This window comes from Pelodiscus sinensis, chromosome 1 (assembly GCF_049634645.1).
Source record: "Pelodiscus sinensis isolate JC-2024 chromosome 1, ASM4963464v1, whole genome shotgun sequence".
NCBI lineage: Eukaryota > Metazoa > Chordata > Testudines > Trionychidae > Pelodiscus > Pelodiscus sinensis.
The window spans coordinates 29,111,764-29,133,445 of record NC_134711.1 but is presented as its reverse complement, the minus strand read 5'-3'; the positions used below and the strand labels follow the sequence as shown (position 1 = coordinate 29,133,445).

The 21,682-nt window shown below is 41.9% G+C and overlaps 1 protein-coding gene across 1 annotated transcript; it reads right to left on the bottom strand.

The window, feature by feature from the left end:
* Positions 1–1,356: 1,356 nt before the first annotated feature.
* TRMU (tRNA mitochondrial 2-thiouridylase) lies at positions 1,357–21,194 on the bottom strand. Its single transcript, XM_075927692.1, has 11 exons — positions 21,074–21,194; positions 16,978–17,143; positions 14,918–15,024; positions 14,386–14,508; positions 11,114–11,286; positions 8,516–8,569; positions 8,344–8,410; positions 7,333–7,433; positions 4,699–4,843; positions 4,198–4,280; positions 1,357–3,685 (listed from the first exon to the last, which is right to left on the bottom strand). The coding sequence occupies exons 1-11, from the start codon at positions 21,156–21,158 to the stop codon at positions 3,530–3,532; spliced, it is 1,260 nt and encodes a 419-aa protein (XP_075783807.1). The 5' UTR covers positions 21,159–21,194; the 3' UTR covers positions 1,357–3,529.
* Between the last annotated feature and the right edge of the window lie 488 nt (positions 21,195–21,682).

Here is a 21,682-nt window from a genome sequence, read left to right as displayed (position 1 = left end):
CTCAACACAAGTTAACAAATGATTACCTGATGTAGATGAGCTACCCATGTGGGTCTTCACTTGCCCCCAGTCCTGTCCTTCCCCTTTTAGGAATAGACTGTCCCCTGCTGGCCTCATTCATCTTCTTGGCCAGGGCTGTGGAAAGGTATTGCTGCCGGCTTACTAATGGTGCCAGAGAGAAACTGTGCACCCATCCCACTGTGCTGGGTAGAGTTGGACCTCTGCTTTGGGTCACAGTGAGCACCATCTCCATCAGAAGCACTTTTAAGTCAGATATCACACTCCTTCTTAGTCCTAGGATTGAAGAGCTTGTAGATGTGACACTTGTTGCTCATCTGCCCTTCGCCAGGGTATCTGAGACAACTAATATGTGGATTAATTGGACTCATTTGCATAAGTCATTTACAGCGATTGCAGGGCTTGGGGACTGGCCCTGTCTCCCCACTAAGTCCCATCTGGGACTAACAAAACTCTAGTTACTACCAATGGTAGCTAGCTCAATTATGTACATTAACTTTACAGGAACACTAGTTCATATGCATGGACTCTAATTAACCTAGAAAGAACAGTGACTGTTCTGTGCACTGTCACTGGTGGCAAAAAGGAGTTGAGGGTTAGGGAGAGCCAGTCGCACCCCTTATAGCTTGTCATGGGGGTACCACTCCAGAGGGGGTCAACATGCGGACAAAGGGGACACAGTGTAATTAGACTGCCAGAAAACCTTTGACAAGGTCCCTCACCAAAAACCCTTACGTAAGCTGTCATGGGATGAGCAGGAACGTCCTCTCATAGATTGATAAGTAGTTAAAAGACAGGAAACAAAGGGTAGGAATAAATGGTAAGTTTTCAGAATGGAGAGAGATAACTAGTGATGTCTCCCAATGGTCCATCCTGGAATGTAATTATAAATCATCTAGAGAAAGGGGTTAAACAGTGAGGTGGTAAAATGTGCAGATGATACTAAACTGCTCAAGATACTGTTTTCAGGTGAAGCAACAGGAAAAATCACACCTAGTATAACCCAAAACACTAATAAAATATATTTTATGTATTTCATATTTCCAGGATAAATCAAATTAGAAAAAAACATGGACCATTAGCCTCTTTATAGTCATTCCGTATTTTGCAGAGAGTTATGATTTCAAGAATGAAGGGTTTAAGATGAAAAAAACCCATACAATGGATACCTGTATCCATTACTGGAATGGCATCAAAATAATAGGAATGAATAGATGTAAGGAGGAATAACACTGCTAACGTCAAAAGCAAACCTTATAATATAATTCTTACCTGGGTATCCAAAGTAAAACACTTTCCCCCACTGAACTTATGATAGATGGGTAAGGAACAACAGGATAAGTGGCTTTTTTATTTAATTTTTTTCAGAACAGTACAACTGATATTTCTGAGAAGTGATACAGATTTCTTATGGGAAGTACAGTTTGTTTGCTTCACACAGTTTAGTTGAAAACAAGTGTCCTTAGCAAATACACCAGCCTGGCAAGTGCCAGGTAACAAGGAAAGTTTTCTGTTCATTTATATTTTCTCTCTGGAGAAAAAGGCAGAACTTTATTTTCCTTTGTTACTCTGAGCAAAGAAAGACAGCTCTTAAAACTGGCTATCAAGATATAGAAAGAGATGTGTGCAGGAGGGGGAACCAACATAGTTGCACATAATGCACTTTTACATTCAGCAAAAGAATCTATGGGTATATCTAGACTACCTCCCTCTTTCGACAGAGGGATGTAAATTAGACACTTCAAAATTGCAAATGAAGCTAGGATTTGAATTTCCAGCGCTTCATTTGCATATTCACCTCATGGCACTCTTTTGAAAAAGTGCTATTTTGAAAGTGAAACTGCAGTCTAGACGCAGTTCTTTCAAAAATAGAAGCCTTTTGAGGCCTCATGAGGTTTACAGGATCTTTCAAAAAAGGCTATTTTCGAAAGAACCATGTCTAGACCGCAATTTCACTTTCAAAATAGCACTTTTTTGAAAGAGCACTATAACATGAATATGTAAATGGAGTGCCAGAAACTAAAATTCTGGCTTCATCTGCAATTTCGAAGCATCTAATTTACATTCCTCTGTCAAAAGTGGGAGGTAGTCTAGACACACCCATATGTGTGGTACAGCTTTCTATCTCTCTTATCTTAACTAGATAAAGAATTTTATACCTTCTGCCTTCTACAGCCATCCGATCAGTCTTTCATTAACACACAGCTGCATAGAAGTAAGTTAATGTATAAAATAATGTTAACTGCAGGACTTGCCTTTTGTTAAGTCATAATAAAAGAGCTATACAAACATCTGAGGAGGTCTTCAGGATACAGTGGCTTGCTTCAATTCACTGTATCAAAAGTCTTGGAAAGTTTGTTTTCCATAATATCATCACACCACATTGATTTAGTATCTATTTCCAGCTCTCCCTCCCTAAAAAGTTGCCTGTATAATAAGGCAACAAACATAATAATAATATAATATATTATAATATAATAATACAACAAACAAGTACATATAACTTTGGGTTTATTTACATACTGACAATGCATTCTCAGTGCTCCAAGAACGCAGATGGCAAAGTCCCTGCCCAGATTAGTTTACAGTATTAATCAAACTGCAGTAAAATGGCACACCATTACACAGTTTTATAAAAGAATGTTAGATGTATCAATGCATTTATTTTCAAATCACTAGATTTCAAAACCTGAATTATGGTAAAAATCTTAAACCATAACTACTAGCAGCAAACAAGTGTAAAATAAGTATTATAAAATGTATTGCAAGTGAAAAATAAATACCTATTGGTCACAGTTCATGAACTTGAATGTAAGAGACATAACACAGCCTTCTCCCAAAGTCCAACACAAATTTAACACAAGTCACGCATCCATTTTACCTACAGACATAGCTCTTAAAATACTTTCAGTTGTGCCTAAAAGAAAGATTTAGGGTTTAGGGCATTTTTTAAATAAAAATGGTTTTATATGCTGCTGCTGTTACAGAGCAATTTTAGAAAACTAAAACTAAAACTTTATTACATACTGAAAATTCACTACCTTATTTCTTTTACAAGACTGATATCATGGCACAAAAGGGAAAAGCAGCTATTTCAAACTGCAGAAACTCTCATGTATTTCTAGAACACTAGTACATAAACTGTGCATTTATATTAGAAAAACTTTGACATTAAAAACTTGGTTTACAGTTAACCCCACTCTAAAAATACAAAAGTGCTGATCTTAAAATTGCCAGGATGTCTCATATACAGTATACATACCTTTTTGTACAATATGTTTCCATTACTTACTTGAGGTATCTTACTGATCTATTTTAATTAAACCGTATTAAATCTATTTTAATTCAAAAACCCTCTTAGGTACCATCAGTCAAATATTATGGCAGAATTGCCTTAATTCATCTTTTGAAAGATATAGTCTGTCAAAGAAAATACATTTATGTGGTTTATGGCTCATTATTTTAATGCTCCAGAATCCCCAAAGTCTTTCAGTCAAGAAAAATGCACGTATTACGTTGCTGGTTCCAACTTCTTGATCTCTTCTGCTAACACATGCGCTGAATCTTGCTCTCTGCTTTTGCCCTGTTGTAAAGTGTACAACGATGGGCCCAGTCTGATGATTTTTCCACTGCCAAGGCACTCATCACCCTTGTAGAACACGGCAAACTAGCAAATAAACACAGCAAGTCTTCAGAGCATTGGAAAAGTGCATACTGAGAGACTGACAAATAAGGAGGGAGAGCTTCCTGAATACTGAAGGTAATATTTATTCCCTTGTTTTTGCTCTGACCACATTGCATAAAATGGGAGTATAAAGAGAACAAACAAAAAGATAGAACTGTGGGCTCATATGAGTATAAATATAAAAGTAACAAATTTTATTATGAAATTTTACAGTATTATATGAGAAATCAGTAATAAGAGTTATTTTAATTTTTATCCTTGGTGCTGGAATCTCTCTTTAGTTACTATGTAGTACTTTTCGGTTGAGAAGCTTTTAAAAAATGAGCTGACAGTCACATAAGTAGAGTATCATTTCTAGAGAAGACTCTTCAAAAGGCTGAGCTATACATTCTATAGTGTGGTACTGAAAGTTCTTCTGACTGATGCTCTTCAATTAATAAACCATAGGATATGTGTAAACATAAATTAAAAGAACCAATTCTGGCAACACTTACTTGTCCTAGTGTAAGAGCTCTTATTGGCTTGACTAGTGTCACCCACACTGTCCCATCTTGGTTCAGAGTTAACATGCATGGCACTAAAAGAGAAAGTTGTTAAACAACCAGCTAGCTTACCCTTATATTCACAAATTACATTTTTTTCACTGGCTTAAACAAGTGTAATGAGTTAAGAGATCTCCAAAAATAATTCGTTTTTAATCTTAAAAAATGGAAAATTATAATTAGCATCAGGGCTCGACAAACTATGTAATCTACTCACCTGTGGCGAGTAGATTACAACCCGGAAGAGCTGGGTTCGGGCGATCTGCGCACGCGCAGAATGATCTGCGCATGCGCAGATCGCCGGACAGTGCTGCTGGCGAGCAGGGCTCGCCGTGGTTCAGCGACCCCTGATTAGCACAACCATTTTTATCTACTGTGAGAAGTTATATTAGATGACATTTCAATCACTCACATCACAATCTGAATAGATTTAAATATACAAAGTTTGATCACCTAGTGCCATCTGATGCTGAAACCTGAAAGAACACTCCATCATTTTGTCCCTAATTAGCTCTGCAGGAGGTTCTTCTGCAATCCAGTGCACACGGTTTGTTCGCAATAGGTCTCTGTATAGTGCAGGGTGATTTGTAGATGGTGCCTTAAAATACAAAAATGTTTTATGTGTGTTTATGACAGATATTACATAACTGTTGTGAATGAAAGCACAGATTTCAGAAAAGCATCAAGGCATATAAAAATAAAAGCTAATTCACTAGTAAAGCAAGTAGATGTTAGAGTCTAACCAGCTTCCTTAAAATCTTATTAAAAAAATATCCCATTGTAAGTCTGAATTATTATTCAACATCATGCTCCCTTCATTCCCACAGTTATACTAGCTCATTTGTGCACTTCTCCCTCAATCGTCGCCTGGCCTTACTCCATGCTCACCCTTATGCAATACTGTTTTCATTATCTTGATCCAAGTCCACTATCTTTTCTTCATCTTTCTCAAGGCAGGTCTACACTGTGGGGAAAAGCTGCTTTAAGCTATGCAATTTGAATTATGTCTCTGAGGTACAGCCGTGTTAACTCTGTATCTGCAAAAATAACTAGGAGTCCTGTGGCAATTTAGAGACTAACAAATTTATGAGGGCATAAACTCATAAGCTCCCACTGAAGTTTATGCCCTAACAAATTTGTTAGTTTCTGAATTGCCACAGGACTCCTCATTTAAAGAGTTACTTAGTAGCATAACTCAATTCAACATAGCTCAGATCTTACTTACAGCAGTGTCCACATTATTTTTCCCCCGTTGGCGCCCCTAACTTATCTAATTCCAGTGGAGTACCAGATATCAAAGTGATTGAGTTGATTTTCACTAGACCTGCTAAATCGATCCAAGATTACAATCACCACAGCGTTAATTTTGTCTGTACAGGTTGGACCTCTCTGGTCCGGTACCTTGCGGAGCTGACTCATCCTGAATGAGGGAATTTTCCCCTGTTACTGGCTCCCCAGACCACCTTCCCTCCCTACTTCCGGCCCCCTTGCTGAGCTGCCACGCTGCTGCGTCCCTGGCAGCCTGGACTGCCCCAGCCCTTGCATCCCTGGCCCTGCTATCAGGGCTGCTGTGGCTGCTACATCTCCAGCCCTGACCCCGTTATCGGGGCTGCTGTGTCTTTGGCTACGACCCAGCTGCTGCAACTGCCACGTCCCCAGCCCTGCTACTGGGGCTGCTGCAGTCCCTACTGCACTACCAGGGCTCCGGCACCAGTCCCAGCCCCACGGGGCTCTGAGCCACCAGCTCTCTTCTCACTGAGGCTCCTAGCCAGGGAGCTGGTCCAGGAACAACCATGGTGCTACTGGACTGCGACTGTTGCTGGATGAGGGAGTGCCAGTTTTGGGAGGTAGCAGCAAAAAGCTTTCAGATTTACTTCATCCTTGATATCCATTAAAAAAAATCTATATTTTTAAAAGGAATTCAGAAATCAAGATGTGCACATACTTATAATGAGAAAATGTGATTTGTTATAGTGTATAACACTAACACTTTTCCTTAACGCGCACATTCCCCACTCTACTGATTTACCAACCTGTCACATCATAGCTAACAGGCTGTTAGCCTTCTTGAGGAATGGACCATGCCTTACTTACTATTTGTTCTAAAAAAAGGATTAATGCACTTTTGAGTACTGTCGTATAATAAGCTCTCAACTGTCACAACCATTGTTACCAATTTTAAAACACCAAAGATGTTTGGACTTGAAAACTATGCTATTCTATTGATTAAATAGCATTGGGTGATGAAAGACAAATGCCAATTCATGAGAGAGACTACCTCTGGAAGAAATTTTTGAGACATAGGTAAAGCATAAAGAGTTAAAAATACATGCCACTAGAGGTGCTCTTAAGCTATTATTTTGTCATTCTGCCAGTGGCATGAAGGAGACTACCACAAAGCTGAGTATTCTGGCATCCAAGGTGCAACCAAGAGGAGGGTATCTCAGTCTCTGGGGCATAAAATAATTCTCATTTCTCTCCTCATCCCCTATTTGATTTATGTGCTTCCATGAGAAAGCACATCTGCACTCCACAGCAAAAACAAAAACAAAAAATAGAATCATTAGCTAATCAGAGAACCAAACATTGCAAAAATATTAGTGAAGTTAAGGTGCCTCAGAATGTTGGGGAATGCTAAATGCTGACATCAACATAGCAGAAATTATTTACAGAGCTATTTCTTGTCTGTTTCTGCAGAGAAGTGAAATTGTACTAGTGTTCAGTACTTCATTTTCTGGCAACTTGCTAAGCCAATATAGTAAATTAAAGGTTTTAGATAAAATATTATATATTGTGCCACAATGGCTATATGAAAAACCACCTGTTTTGAGAGTAATACATTGGAAGCTAATTGCCAATAGTTTAGGACACATTCATGTTAAAAACTCGAATAATTTTCTACTGATCAGAAGTCAGATTTCTGGACAATGTCTGAAACCTGTTAACACTATACCAGTTGGCAGCTTTTGTTTCTCTGTTAAATGGAAAAAATCAAGGCTTCTTCATAAATTAGAATCACATTCTTTTCAGGAGGAATCAAGAAATACCTGCATTAATTATATACACTATCAATGAAAATAAACTCACCACAAAGATATTTCCCGATGTGACATCTTTCTCAACAACAAACCAAGCTTCGCTGAGGCCACTTAGCTTAGCCCTCTGGCCTATTGTATACAGGAAACAACCTATTGAAATATGAAAATTTTACACTGGCAAAACCCCTTAACGCATAGGTTAGTTTCAGAAATCATAATATTTCAAATGCAGAAATCTCTCTCTTTAAAAGTGTAAGTACTGAGCAAAAAAAAAAATTGTATTTTCTTACATCTTGAAAAATGAAAGAGACCCCAAAAACCTGAATAAGCTTTTATCTTAAAAGTCTGTACCTACTGTTGCTACAAATACCTCAAAAGATTACTATAACTGAAATAGATTATAGAAAATCATCAATATTTTAGCTTGTTTAGTTTGAGCATTTGATAAATGTAGCTTGCCAGTTTCACTGCCTACTACATTTACTAATATGACAGAAGATTTTCTTGCACTGGATTGGGGGATGTTAGTTGAAGGCTCTTCTGAGGCCTGGAAGTGTTTTTTAGTAACAGAATCTGAAACTGAACAGGCAACAGGAAGATGTGCACAGAGAAGAAGGGAAAGGAGAGATGAAACTTGGCTTATTTGGTGCTTGGGTTCTGTAACTACCCTATTGTGCATCACAACCTGTATTAATTTATTTGTAAAGGAATTTAAAATTTCTGGAATTGAAACTCAGTCATATAAAAATAATCAAGTTGATAGTGATTCCTTCATATAAATTTAATGATGACCTAAAGGCCAAAAAGTAATTCTTACATATCAGTAGTGCCAAGCAATAATTATGGTTTTTCTTTTTATTGCAATGTAAAAATTATAGAAAAACTAAGGACAGACCAAAGCCATAGTTACTGGGTTAATGGATCTTCTATGACTCATTAGGCATACCAAAACAGAATAGAGTTTTGGAATTTTACAGAACTAGTTTTTTCAAATAAAATAGTACTGTTCTATACTACACAAATGATTTATTTAAAATAGATAGGAGAGGCAGATGCTTACCTTTGTGTGTGCCTATCACTTTGTTATCTTCAATGGAAACAAAGTTACCTGGACGAGGTTCTAAATACTATAAGAAAGAAAAATAGATGTGTAAAAGATCTTCCTATGGGCCACCTTAAAAATTACTAGGAAAATCAGAAGTTTATAGATTCCCAGATCTAATGTTACCTACCTCAAGAATGAAGTTTTCAAAATTTCTTTCCCCAATGAAACAGATTCCCATACTCTTAAAGAAAGAATAAAATGAATGCACAGTATAAACTCTATGCAAAAGTAGTATGAACCTTTTGATAATCCTAATGTCAAAACATTCATTTTCAGTACAGCAAAGATTTACCCTTCCATGCACCTAAAATATAGTAGATGCTTCAAAAAATGAGTATAAAACCCTGCCTAGAAAGCATACAAACTAAATTTAATACAAGTGAAAACCATAAGCACAGGAAACAGGAAAAAGACATGGGTGACAACATCACACAGTTACTCAGTAAGATAAACACTTCTTGTGTTGCATGTATGTTTCAAAAAAAACATTTGTCCTTCACCTTACCATACACAAAGATAAGTCATTGAGGCCAAGATTCACAAAGGTACTTAAGTATCTAAATCTGAGGTTCAGGTGCTAAGTACCAGTTTTAGATTCCGCTCTGATCCACAATACTGCTCAGCTGATGCCTAACCATGTCGGTAGGATAAGTCCTAGCAATGTTGCTGGCCAGGGTAGAATACGATTTTGGCACTTATTACAACAATGCCTAAGCACTCCTACAGATTTGAGCCATACCCTGAAAATCTTTTCATGTTAAAACAGCTCTTTTTTCTTCTTGAAACTACATCACCTTAAAACCTATTCTATTGTCCTCAGACAACTGAACAGTAAAAAACTGATTGCTATGAAGATGAGTACAAAAGTACTAAAACCAAGGAGGAACATCGGGAATATAGTAACTTACATTTTTACTCCAAAAGATCACACCATAAAAGTATTAGTTTGTTAGCAAGGGAAACAGAACTAGCCTCGTTACAAAGTTTTCTTAGGGGGGAAAAAAAACAGCAATCTGATACCACTGCATCCTGCAACACAACTACAGTAAATCAGAGATTCACAGAACCATGAAGAAATATAAATCACTTTCTATCTCTGAAACAAAATACAGGACTATGTAGCACTTTAAAGACTTGTTAGTCTTTAAAGTGCTACATAGTCCTGTATTTTGTTTCAGCTACACCAGACTAACACGGCTACATTTCTATCACTATTGCTATCTCTGTGACTTGTGCTAGTTGGAAATAGGGATGTAAAATCCCAAATAACTAGTTAACCAGTTATGCATTATTGTGACAGGGCGCTCGCCCTGCACTGGCCCTTTAAGGGCAGACCCCGGCCTGAACCAGGGCCAGGGAATTTAGCCCAGCTGAGGCTGTACTAGCCCATTAGGGCCCAGCTGGGCGCTATAATAGAGAATGGGCTGCTGCTGTGTGAGGGGGAGTGAGAACCTGGCTGCTGAGGGAGGAGGAGGCTCCCTGAAGCTAGGGCAGGGCTGGGGGGAGGCCAGGCAGGGCTAGAGGAGCTCTGGCCAGCAAATCCCCAGACTGCAGGGCTTGAAAGAAGGCCTGCTGGAGGAACATCAACCCCCGGAAGGGGGGCTCAGAGACAGACTTGGGCACTGCCGGAGGGCAGTGTGGTGAAGAGGATGCCGCAGCCGGGAGTAAAGAGGGGAGACATCACCCCAGAGAAGGCACCCTACCCGCCGAGGGAGCCAATTCCTGAAGACAGATGGCAGGGGGGTTACGGTGGTGAGTGCACCCCGTCACAATTATGTTTATCTGTTTAACCAATTAAAGGGGAAGGGCAGGCACGGTATGGGGGAGGCTACAGACAAGGGTGCTTCTGCCTGTGGTGAGCCCTGTGGGACTGAAGCAGACTCCTGCCTGTTCAACATTATGATGAGGAAACTACAGAACCCAAACCACCAAAAGGGAAAAACAATCTGCTGGTAGCATCTGATTTAGAGAATGAAAATGCACATGCATCAGTCTATAGTGTTTGGATTGTTATTGAGCAGAACCTGATGGACACATATCCCCTAGAATGGTGATTGAAGTATGAAAGGACATATGAATCTTTAGCACATCTGGCATATAAAAATCTTGCAATGCTGATTACAACAATATCTATGCTCGCTCTCAGGTGGCACTGTTAACAATAAGTGGGTAACATTATCACCTGTAAATGTAAACAAACTTGTTTGTTTCAGCAATTGACTGAACAAGAAGTAGGACTGAGGAGACTTGCAGACTCTAAAATGTTAGACTGTTTTAGTTTTGAATGCAGGGTTTTTTAACATAATTCTACACTTGTAAGTTCAACTTCCACAACAGACAGATTGCACTACAATAGTACGTGAATTAAAAAATACAATTTCTTTTGTTTTTTTCCCCCAGTGGAAAAACTTATAATAAAGAATATAAAATGAGCATTGTACACTTTTTATTTAAATCAAAATTTGAAAATGTAGAAAACATCCAAAATATTTAAATATGTGGCATGTTATTATTGTTTAACAGTGCAATTGTGACTTATTTTTAATCAATTGACAGCCCTAAAATATATATTCGGTCACTTATAAGTAATTTGACTTAAACTGATCCAGGTAATTAAAAAGATGTAAAATTTACCTAACTAGTTTCAATTTCTATAACAACATACAAATCAAAAACAAAGTTTAGAGATAAATATAAACCAAAAGTTTAATAAGTGTTACCATGCCTCTTTTCTCTTCAGCACATGATGAAAACCATGTTCTGCTGCTATCTTCTTTACAAAATCTTTTGTCAATCCTCCTAAAGGAAAAATGGTTCTCCTCAAAGCATCTTGTGAAATCTGACTGAGGAAGAAGGTTTGATCTTTCATGTAGTCCGCTCCTTGAAGCAGTTTTACAGCTGCATGGTGTAGAACACACAAGATGTTTCAATGTTTCATAGCTTAACTCCTACTATTTGCACACACATTTAGTTAAAATTCTGGTTAATATAAGAACTTCTATTGTTAACATATCGTAGCACATTTCCTCATTGCACTCAACAGAAAACATCTGGGGCACTTTTTACAACCTAGACATTGCTCCATTACAGAGACATTAGATCATGAACTTTTCCATCTCTTATTATAAAAAGAACTATATTGACAGTCAGGATTACTCTTTTTCTTGGAATTCAACAAATCCCATAACTTCTAATATCTGGAGAGAACAGGACCTGGATTAAACAGAATTACTTAAAGATTCTCAGCCAGAAAGTCAGATGATGTAAATCAATCCAAATGCATGGAAGATAAGGGAGCCACACTGTTTTTCCACAAACTGAGGAGCTAGACTCCTGTTCTTAAACAAAAAAGGATTTTGTTTTGATCTTATAAAAAAGCATTACAACAAGAGGTTAGATTCCTGAGGTTTTAACAATGTCAAAATGTCACTTGACATGGCACTTTGATATGTATTGATTATTGTAACCAACTGTCATCAGCTTGCTGGCCTTGTAAGGGAAGTCTGGGTCAGCCTTGTCAGCAATATACAGGCAGTCCCCGGGTTACATGGATCCGACTTACATCAGATCCCTACTTACAAACGGGGTGAGGCAACCCCGCACTAGCTGCTTCCCCCCAGCAGACCAGGGAGACGCAAAGCTAGCGCCCCTCCCCAGCAGACCAGGGAGACACGGAGCAGCTTTTCTCAGCAGACACCTTAGCTTGAGAATAAAGGACTGAGGGAAGTGAGGTGTGGGAGAATAAAACTGAGCTCTGGAGAAATGTTTGGCTAGAGTTTCTCCTACAATATGTACCAGTTCCGACTTACATACAAATTCAACTTAAGAACAAACCTACAGTCCCTATCTTGTACGTAACCCGGGGACTGCCTGTAGTAGCTATCCCACTGCTGATCCTGACTTAATGGATGGATTATCATCAGTGACCCAAGCTGTGAAAGGATTAGGAATGACTACATAGAGAAAAGACAACATCTTAAAAGAAAAAAAGGAGACCTAAGGGCCTGACAAAGACATGCTTTAAAACGCTACAGGCATAGATTTAATCCTGTAAAGGGCCTTTGAAAAGGAACAACCACCAGGGAAGCGATCCTGGGGTCAGCATTCCCAAGGAGAAGCAAGGCAATGTCTCCACTTGCCACTCCAGATATCAATCTTCTGGCATTCAATTAGCGAGTCTAGTAAGGAACTGCTAAATTGAATGCTGAGGGTACCCTTGGCTGCCAGTACTCCTCAATTCGTGAAGAGTAAGGGAAACTGATGGGAGTGTTTGCTCCCATTGACCTTCCACTGTACGCCATGCTCAGCATAAAGTATTTCAACTCCAACTATGTTATTCACATAGCTGGAGTTGGGTACCTAAAGCCAACCTTCCGGGTCTAGTATAGACCTGGCCTGAGACAACCTAAGAAGAAGCCTGAGATCTAGAAACCAGAGAAGATGCTGTAATAACAATAGCCTGCTGGGAAACAGCAAAAAATGGGCCTTGGAGGCAGGAAGTAACCCAGAGAAACAATAGCCTGTACAAAGGTAAGGACCTAGCTGCTTAATAAAGGTTCCTTGGGCTGGAACTCAAAACAAAAGGTTTGTCTGCATTCTTGCATAGAAGCACCAACCTAAGGACCATTAAGCCCAAGATGGGGTTGAGAACTGAACACAGATGGATTGAAGAACAGCCCAAGAAGGGCTGTTTGGGATGTCAGGATTTTTATTTGGATTTCTGTTATCCTGAAAGAATCAAGCTTAGATGCGATTTAGCTCGAGGGCTATGTTGTGGACAAAAACAGGTTATTATAGGGCAAAGAAGGCAACAGGGGATGTTGGAGGCCAAGACCCCTGCAACCCAATGACCTAATGTCAACAGGGTCAGGCTATACTGTGTAAGAAAATATTACACTTAAAGTCATTCATGTATATTGTTTATTTAATATTTATAAATATAACTGCCATTAAGGAAAGTTCTTAAGAAGATAAGTTCTTTGACCAACCTAAACTAAGAAGGTCATGTTGCTTTTAATAGGCCTGTGTAAGAACCTGGGAAGAAGAAGGGAATTTTCCTAATGTTTTGTATGAATATTGTGCAGGCCTCAATTTCTAACCAGGTGATGGGAAAGAGAGTGTTTATTGTTTCAGAGGACCAGGCATGACCCTAACTAGCAGACAATGGACCCCAGACAATGGCTGGGACATTTTGTTAATTAGTGACTGGTGACCCAAAGGCTCTCCTAAACTTGGAAGCCATTTGGTTTTGGCCAGTGGGAGAACAAAGGGCGGAAGAGACAGAGCACAAGTGATCTTTTGCCCAATAAAGAAGACAAGAGAGAGAGGCAGGTCTTTTATATGAAGGTGATATAGTGAGGTTGCCTGGAAGGAAGGACACTTCTGGACTAGAGACAAAGGAATCTGTATCCACTGGAACTTGGGAAGTCTCAAATGAACTATGCTGTAACTTTCTATTGTAAAGGTCACTCAGGAATTTTCTATTCTGTGTTACAGATTTCCAATAAATCCTTTTATTTTACAATACTGGTTGAGAATCATTACAATCTAAAGAGCTCAAGATTTTGTTGCATCCTCTTGATGTGCAAAAGTCTTCCCCCAAGGGTCCAGTTCAAGTGGACTCACTGAGGGGAGCTTAGAGTGTGATCAGGTATGGTGAAGGTTTAGAGCCATGGTGTCAACTAGCTAGCCGCATGTGACTATTTGGCCAGTTGAGTGTGGCTAGTTGGCTTGAACATTGTGGCTATTTGGCCAGGAGAGGGTGGCTAGTTTGCTACAGCAGTAGTGGCTACTTCTTCAGAACTGGTTGGACACCATGGGTTTAGAGGTATTATCCATGTGGTGATGGAGTCAAAGGGCTTAACTCCAGAGAGAGTAGCCATCCTTGAAGACGGCTGACACCTGAAAGGTGTTCCTCCCAGGAACCCTATGAAGCCAAGAGAGAGCACTTGGCCCGTGAGTCCATGAATCTGTGACAAAGCCATATTAACCACTTACCATTTCTAACTTCAAATCGGTTTCTGAAAAGCCCTTGTGGTTTTTTAATGTGCTTCTGTTGGAAAACTTCTTCATCTTCAAGCGAAGTCCTTGCATAATGTCCAGTTGCAACAGCATCAGCACCTATACGAAGTGTAAAAAAATATATAAATATTGCTCTTGAACATCACAGTATTTAGAGTATTAAAAGTTACAGAAATATTTGGAAACACATACATTATAGAAACAAAAACTGAAGACAAATGATATCTAAGAAGCTTTACATAGCCAGCTAGTGCTTTCCTAATCTTAATACAGCCTCAATATTTAATGGAAAATCACAGTTCCTGATGTATCACCCTTCCATTTTTTGTGCTTCAAGGAGCACCTTCAAATGCAAATGTTAAACTTCTTTTCACAAACAGTGATACAAAACTACAAAATTGTGTTTGTACATGAGATCAGACTCCTTGCCCAAGATTTTAAAGAGTTTGCTCGTCTTTAGCACTTTTGCAGTATAGGGTATATACAAACACATTTGAAGACAACTTACCAAGGTTATCCAGAGCATAATGGAGAAAATAATTGAATTTGATATGCTTGTTGCACATTATGTCAGGATTGGGAGTTCTTCCCAATTCATATTCATTTAAAAGGTAACTGTAAAACAAATGCATAATGACTATAAACAAGAAATTCTATTCAAATGTGAAGAAGTACTTATTAATCTTGAGAGCTTATGACCTATTAATAATACTAAACACATATTGTGAAAGCAAACATTGTAAGGGATTCATTGCTAGATTTTCTCTAAGTTTCAACATCTTTGTACTTTAAAAAAAATTTCAGAGGGGTAGCTGTGTTAGTCTGTTTCAGCAAAATCAACGTGGAGTCCTGTGGCACCTTAGAAACTAACAAACTTATTTGCACCTCTGTGAGTAGCATAAGATGTGTCGATGGGAGAAACTTGCTGCACACACAAATACTCATGTCGGGGTTGGAGAATTTGCACACTTGAGAAATGTAAGTTTTTGTCAATTTAGGCTGTACAGTAGTGTAGACATTGGCTAAGAACCCTTCATGCCAGTCAGAGGGAATTAAAATAAAAGAGACTTTAACAGGTTCTTTAGGGAAACAGAAAAAGGGGAGTAAGAGTGGCTGCTGATCTCTCCAAGACTGGTTAGAGACTATAGAAAAGGCAAGACCAGCGTGATTCTCTTGTTTAAGACCACCTAGGAAGAGGAGGCCTGAAGTAGGGATGTTAAAATGCATTTATTTAGGTAAACACGCAACCTTTGAAAATTTGAGTGGTTACATATTTGCACGCAGGGGTAGACAGCTCCCCAGGAGCTGGTGTGTGCACAGAGCCAACTTTTAAGAATGTTCCCTGCATGTACTGGTTCCCAGGAAGCCATCTGTCCCCTTGCGCTGCTGCCTTTGTATCCCTCTGATATAGACACAGCAGCACAGAGGGGCAGGCAGGAATTGGTGCACACTGGGAGCTGGCTTTTAAACCAGCTCTCTGTGTGTACCAGCTCCCAGAGTCACAGCCCTCCAGCACTACTGAGCAGCTTAAAAGCCAGCTTGCTGTGAACACTGGTTTCTGCCTCCCTCCCCTGTGCTTCTGCCTGTGATACAGGGGCTCATTAGTTAACTGTGTACAAGTTAATGCTTTCACATCCCTAGCCTGAAGAGGTAGGAATTATTGGAAGCAGTAAATGTACAGTCTGAAGATGCAGAAGAGAAAGTTCTAAGTAAGGGCAAGTTGCTTGCTCAAGTAAAAGACTGCATGTGAGCCGTCACTCAAGGGGGAAGATGCAGAAAAAACAGGAGAAGGAATTGTTTGAAGAAAATATGAATATAGGCTTAAGACCTTGAGTTGCATTCTGTCTTATTTAGAGAGCCCAAAGAGTACTTCCAAAGAGGGTAGGAGAATACCCCTCTTCACTCTCCTTTATCCCCAGGCAAAGGACTGTATTTATTTGCTGAGCAAAGTGAGATCCCATGCTTAACCTGATGGTATTTCTCTGCTGAGAATATTAGAGGAAGCAACAAAGTGGATCTGATGATGCATAGAAGTGAGGAGGGCAAAGCAAGGAGGCACAAGGAAAGGAGAGTATGCAATGGTGGTGAGGAAGGAAGCAAGGTCCCACAGTCAGGGGAGTTGGAGGTGGGAAGGGCTGTTATATTAATTTAGATGGAATAAATGGGCTAAAGGTGTTAACACAATCACTGTCCAACATTAAACTGCTAAACAAGGTCCAAGGCTTTATATACAGTGGTAATGGAACTGGATGACATACTGCACTTGAATTAACCTAATTCCAGAGAAATCTCATGAATCCGTTCAAAAAATAAATCTATTTAAGTATGCCAATTGACTCACACCCAGTCAGTACATATATCCTGATCCTAAACTTGTAAGCAAAGAATGAATAATAGTTTTAGCCATGCTAAAGTGTTTCTGTACTGGCTTATGACTTCACAGACACTAACTATCCATATTAAGTTGTCCTTGTCAGTTTTTTGCCATTCTCTACCTTCCCCTGTTCACATACTAACTCTTTATCAGAAACTACACTTCTAAAAACAATGTCTCTAAAACAATCCTACCTGAAAACTTCACTCCAGTATTCCTTGACATAGGAAATCTGATGAAAAGGGATATCCAGTTTCTGACAAACTCTATAAGCATCTTCACAATCTTTGTCAGCAGAACAAACTCCTTGTTCATCCAGAGAGTCCCAGTTTTTCATAAATACCCCCGTTACTTGGTAGCCTAAGGGAGAAGAAAAGAAATTATTTATATACTGAAAATATTCTTAAGGATTAGACCCAAATTCTGGATCTTCCAAGCAGAGTTGTTGACTCGAGTTCCATGACTTGAACTAGAGTCCGACTTAAGTCACCTAGGTGACTCGACTTGAGACTCGACTCGGGTTCATTGTTTGTGACTTGAGACTCGATTTGAGACTTGCTAATTTTGTTAAATCTACTTGGTGAAAAAATTGTCCGAAAATGCCGATATTGATGGCTTGTACAAAAGTGATTTGACATTTTTAAAATTAAGACTTGAGACTTGACTTGGGACTTGACTCGAAAGTGACTTTAGGGACTCGAGACTGGACTTGAGACTTGAACTGTAGTGACTTGAGACTCGACTTGGACTTGACAATGACGACTTGAAGACAACACTTCTTCCAAGTCCCAACTGGGCAAGAGCATCTTGAGTATTCTTCTTATAGTTGTCAAGAAGTCATTCAATGAGTGCCTCACACTGTACTTCCTTGCTACATATAGTGCAACACTCAGATTTTAAGGCAGATTGATGTGTGCTTGGCGAAAAATCATGAGCCTCTTTCACTTCTTCCAAGTACCATTATTTCACTCCACATTCTGAGCACCTAACACTTCCATAGAACATACCAAAACCTCAAAGTAAACTTGGTTTACTAATATATGCACACTTTGAAAATAATTATTAAAAGCCAATTTCCTAATGATTTAATTTTTTTAATCCATTGCCAGCAGTTCAGAATATTCTCCATCCAGATCACTTTCCCCCAAGCTACTTCACTGTCCGATATGAAGATTTTTAAAAAACTGGTTCTAGAACTCATAAGGTGACACTAACAGGTTGAATACTAGATCATTACATGTTTTAGCTTTTTTTCCAGACAGGAAAAAATTGTATGTATTGTAGTAGTCTCTAGGATCCCAAATGGAAACAGGAATCTATTGTGTAATGAAGAAGAATACAGGCAGTCCCCGGGTTACGTACAAGATAGGGACTGTAGGTTTGTTCTTAAGTTGAATTTGTATGTAAGTCGGGACTGGTACATATTGTAGGGGAAACTCTAGCCAAACATTTCTCCAGAGCTCAGTTTTATTCTCCCACACCTCACTTACCTCAGTCCTTTATTCTCAAGCTGAGGTGTCTGCTGAGAAAAGCTGCTCCGTGTCTCCCTGGTCTGCTGGGGAGGGGCGCTAGCTTTGCGTCTCCCTGGTCTGCTGGGGGGAAGCAGCTAGTGTGGGGTTGCCTCACCCTGTTTGTAAGTAGGGATCTGATGCAAGTCGGATCCATGTAACCCGGGGACTGCCTGTAGTCAGATACATATATGATATTTGCTTCATAAATTTGGGGGGGGAGGTTAGTTCAGCTGGGACAGAAGGGAATAAAAAAATAGAGGGGCAAAGTGTGTGCATCTGCGGGGAGTTAAAGGATAGAAGAAATAGAAGAAAGACCTTTGCATGTACTCTGGAGAGAGCAAGTGAAGCAATGCTGAGGTGAAGAGATAGTGAAGGGAGGGAATTGGAGCAAACAGCCAATCAGCAGAAAGGAAGACTGTCCGGAGTAAAAAAATGTAAAAAAACCCAGCTGCACAGCATGCATAAGGGTCCTGTTGCAGATGCATGCCTATGCTCCTGCCAGTTGAGGTTGGGATTGACCCATCTCAGCAGCTTTACCCCACTTCCCTAAGCTCAGTGGGTCCTGACGCACCTCAGCAAAATGCTGCATTTGATGTTCCTAAGCCTAACAAAACATAAGGGTTTGCTTTTTTTATAGCTTTCCCAGCAGGCCTACCTACAATTTCTAATTTTTCAATCTTTAAATGCTGTAAGACTTGCACTTGCCATTTAAGGGCCCTTAATGTGGCTGCAATGATAGGTTGAATATTTTCCATTATCTTCTTTTCAACCACTCTTCAGGTTTGAAAATAAGGAGTTCCTTCTTAGCAAGTAGGAGGAATGTTAGAGTGTAATTGAACAGTCATGTAACCACACCAAATTTTAGCAGTTTCATGACTATTCGATGGTCCTCGAAGGCGGAGCCAGTAGAGCCCCCTGCCACCTTGGGGAGCTGCCTATCAGAGGCAGCAGCATGGGGTGGCAGGCAGGAGCTGGTTTAAAAACCAGTGTCCCGCACAGACAGAGGCTGCTTCGCAGCAGCAACCCCTCCTACCCCCCGACGCTGCTGCCTCTAAAAGTGGAAGCGGCAGTGGGGAGAAGCATCTCCACAGAGCAGGTCTACCTCCCTACAGCACGGACTCCTGCCTGCCCCCGCTGCCTCTGTCAGTCAAGGGAGGCAGCAAGGGAGAGGGCAGGCAGGTCCGCAGAGCTAGCACACATGGAAAGCCAATTTAAAAGTCAGCTCCCCATGCCTCTCTCACACTCTGAGCTACTGCTTCTCTATTAGAGGCAGCAGCACGAGGATGGGAAAGGTGGATCCAATGCTAATGGGGAGCAGGCTTAAAAGTTGGGTCCACATGGGAACCAGCTCCTACCTCTCCTCCCCATTTGCTGCCTCTGACACAGAGGCAACAAGGGGAGGAATGCATGTAGTCGACAGGATTAATCAGTAATCCCAGATTTATCGGTTAATCTTGTAGTTCTGTACACGGTGAAATCCCTAGTAAGTAGAAAAGTGCATTCAATAAGTCAGGCCTGCACAACTCGGAAAGTGGCGAGGGCCCTATTACTCCAAAGAAAACAGCTGCGGGCTGCAAGAGTAGGCTTGGGGGATGGGGGCTGATACTTTATTAAGAATTTTTCAATTAAATCAGGCCTGCACAACATACAGCTCCTAATGCCCTTACCCTCTCCTCTCCCAGCATCACCCTGTCCCCCCACCCACTGACACCACCTCTCCTGCTCTTTTCCTCATTGTCTCCACTTGGCCCCCCGGCATTTGTCTCTGATGCACCCTGCCCCTTGGTGCCTTCCTCTTTCTCCTGACCTGCCCCCCCCCCCCCCAGCACAAGCCCCTTCCCCTCTCCCTCCCTGGCGGTGCTCCGCTCCTCCGCCCGGCCAGCGGATCAGATGGGGCTGTGCCACCTGTAGTCGTCATGGGCTACACAGTGAGCCCCTGCAGGCCGCATGCGGGATGTATATTGTGCAGGCCTGCAATAAGTCTTCAACCTGGTATCAAAAGTTTGATAGAAGCACTGCAATAACACAGGGCTACTCAACTTTGGAAGCCCTGGGTGCCACACTGATACTCACAGTACACCATGGAGAGGGCTGCAACTTAAGTGTAGTTGCATACACATATGCAAATAGCTTCTTCCACTCTGATTGGCATGAATACAAAGCACTTCCCACAATGCTCTGGCACTCTTGGTACCTCCTCCCTGGGAGCTGGAAACGCTGACACCCCATACCCGTGTGTTCCAGCCAGTCTGTACCATTGTGGAGCATGTTCCCAGTGGAGGCCATGTTCAAAGGATCCCACCCGCGGGCCACCTGATCAGCCCCATGTAAACCCAAATCGCACCATGGGCCACAAACAAAAGGGCCGCGGGCTGCATAAGTGACTGCTGTATGAATTCAAGGGACAGAGTTTGCAGGAAAATCAGCCTGGAATGAACTGGTACAGCCCGCTATGGGCGGAGGGGCGTCTGTCACCACAACCATCCCGACCCGGTCATACTCTGCCTAGCAGCAACTGATGACAGGGGAAGCCCAGCACTGCTAAGCCCCCACCCCGTCACATGTCCCAGGCTCTCCCGCCCTCCTCCCACATCACAGCCCCGAACACCCTAGCCCCCCCTTCCATCGCCTCCTCCCACCCCAGGCACCCGAGTCCTTCTACCCCGCCCCCAAAGTCACAGGGCCCAGCCAGCGCCAAACCAGAGCCCTCTGCGCTGCCCCCTCTTCCGTCGGCCCCGCGCCCGCCGCCTAACGCTCTGAGCCCCAGCGCGCGCCTCACCCCTACGCCGCAGCAGCAGCGCCGCCACCGCGCTGTCCACTCCCCCGGAGAGCGCGCACACCACGCGCCGCGCCGCCGCCAGCATCCTCCCGGCCCGCGCAGGCACCCGCCTCCCGCTTCCGCTTCCGCTTCCGGCGTCCGCCTTGGCCCGCGCAGCGCGTGCGCGCGCCGGTTGGGGGCGCCTAGGCCATGGGAGGGGGCTGAGGCTGGAGACCCGGCGCGGGGCGAACGGGAACGTGCTCGGCAGCCAGCACGAGCCTCAGGGGCAGCCGCAGCCCTGGCCCGGTCTGGGGAGATTCCTCACGCCCGCGCCGAGCGGGGGGAAGGCCCCCGGGGACGCCGCGAGCAGCGATCTACCGTCAGCGTGTGCAGCCTCCCCCCGGGTGCCCTGCCCCCCCGCCACCGGCCCTGCGCTTCCTGTAGCGCCTGTGGGAGCAGGGCGAGGGAGCCCGTCTCCCCCTCCTCGAGGCACGGCGTTAAAGGGAAGCCTATTGAGAAAAGGAGCGAGTCAGGCTCAGGGCGCGTGGTAAGAGGTTCCCCCAGAGCTCAGCCTCAGCCAGAGCCTCTCACGTAGGACACAAGTGAAGGGCTCTCCTCTGGGGCACTGCA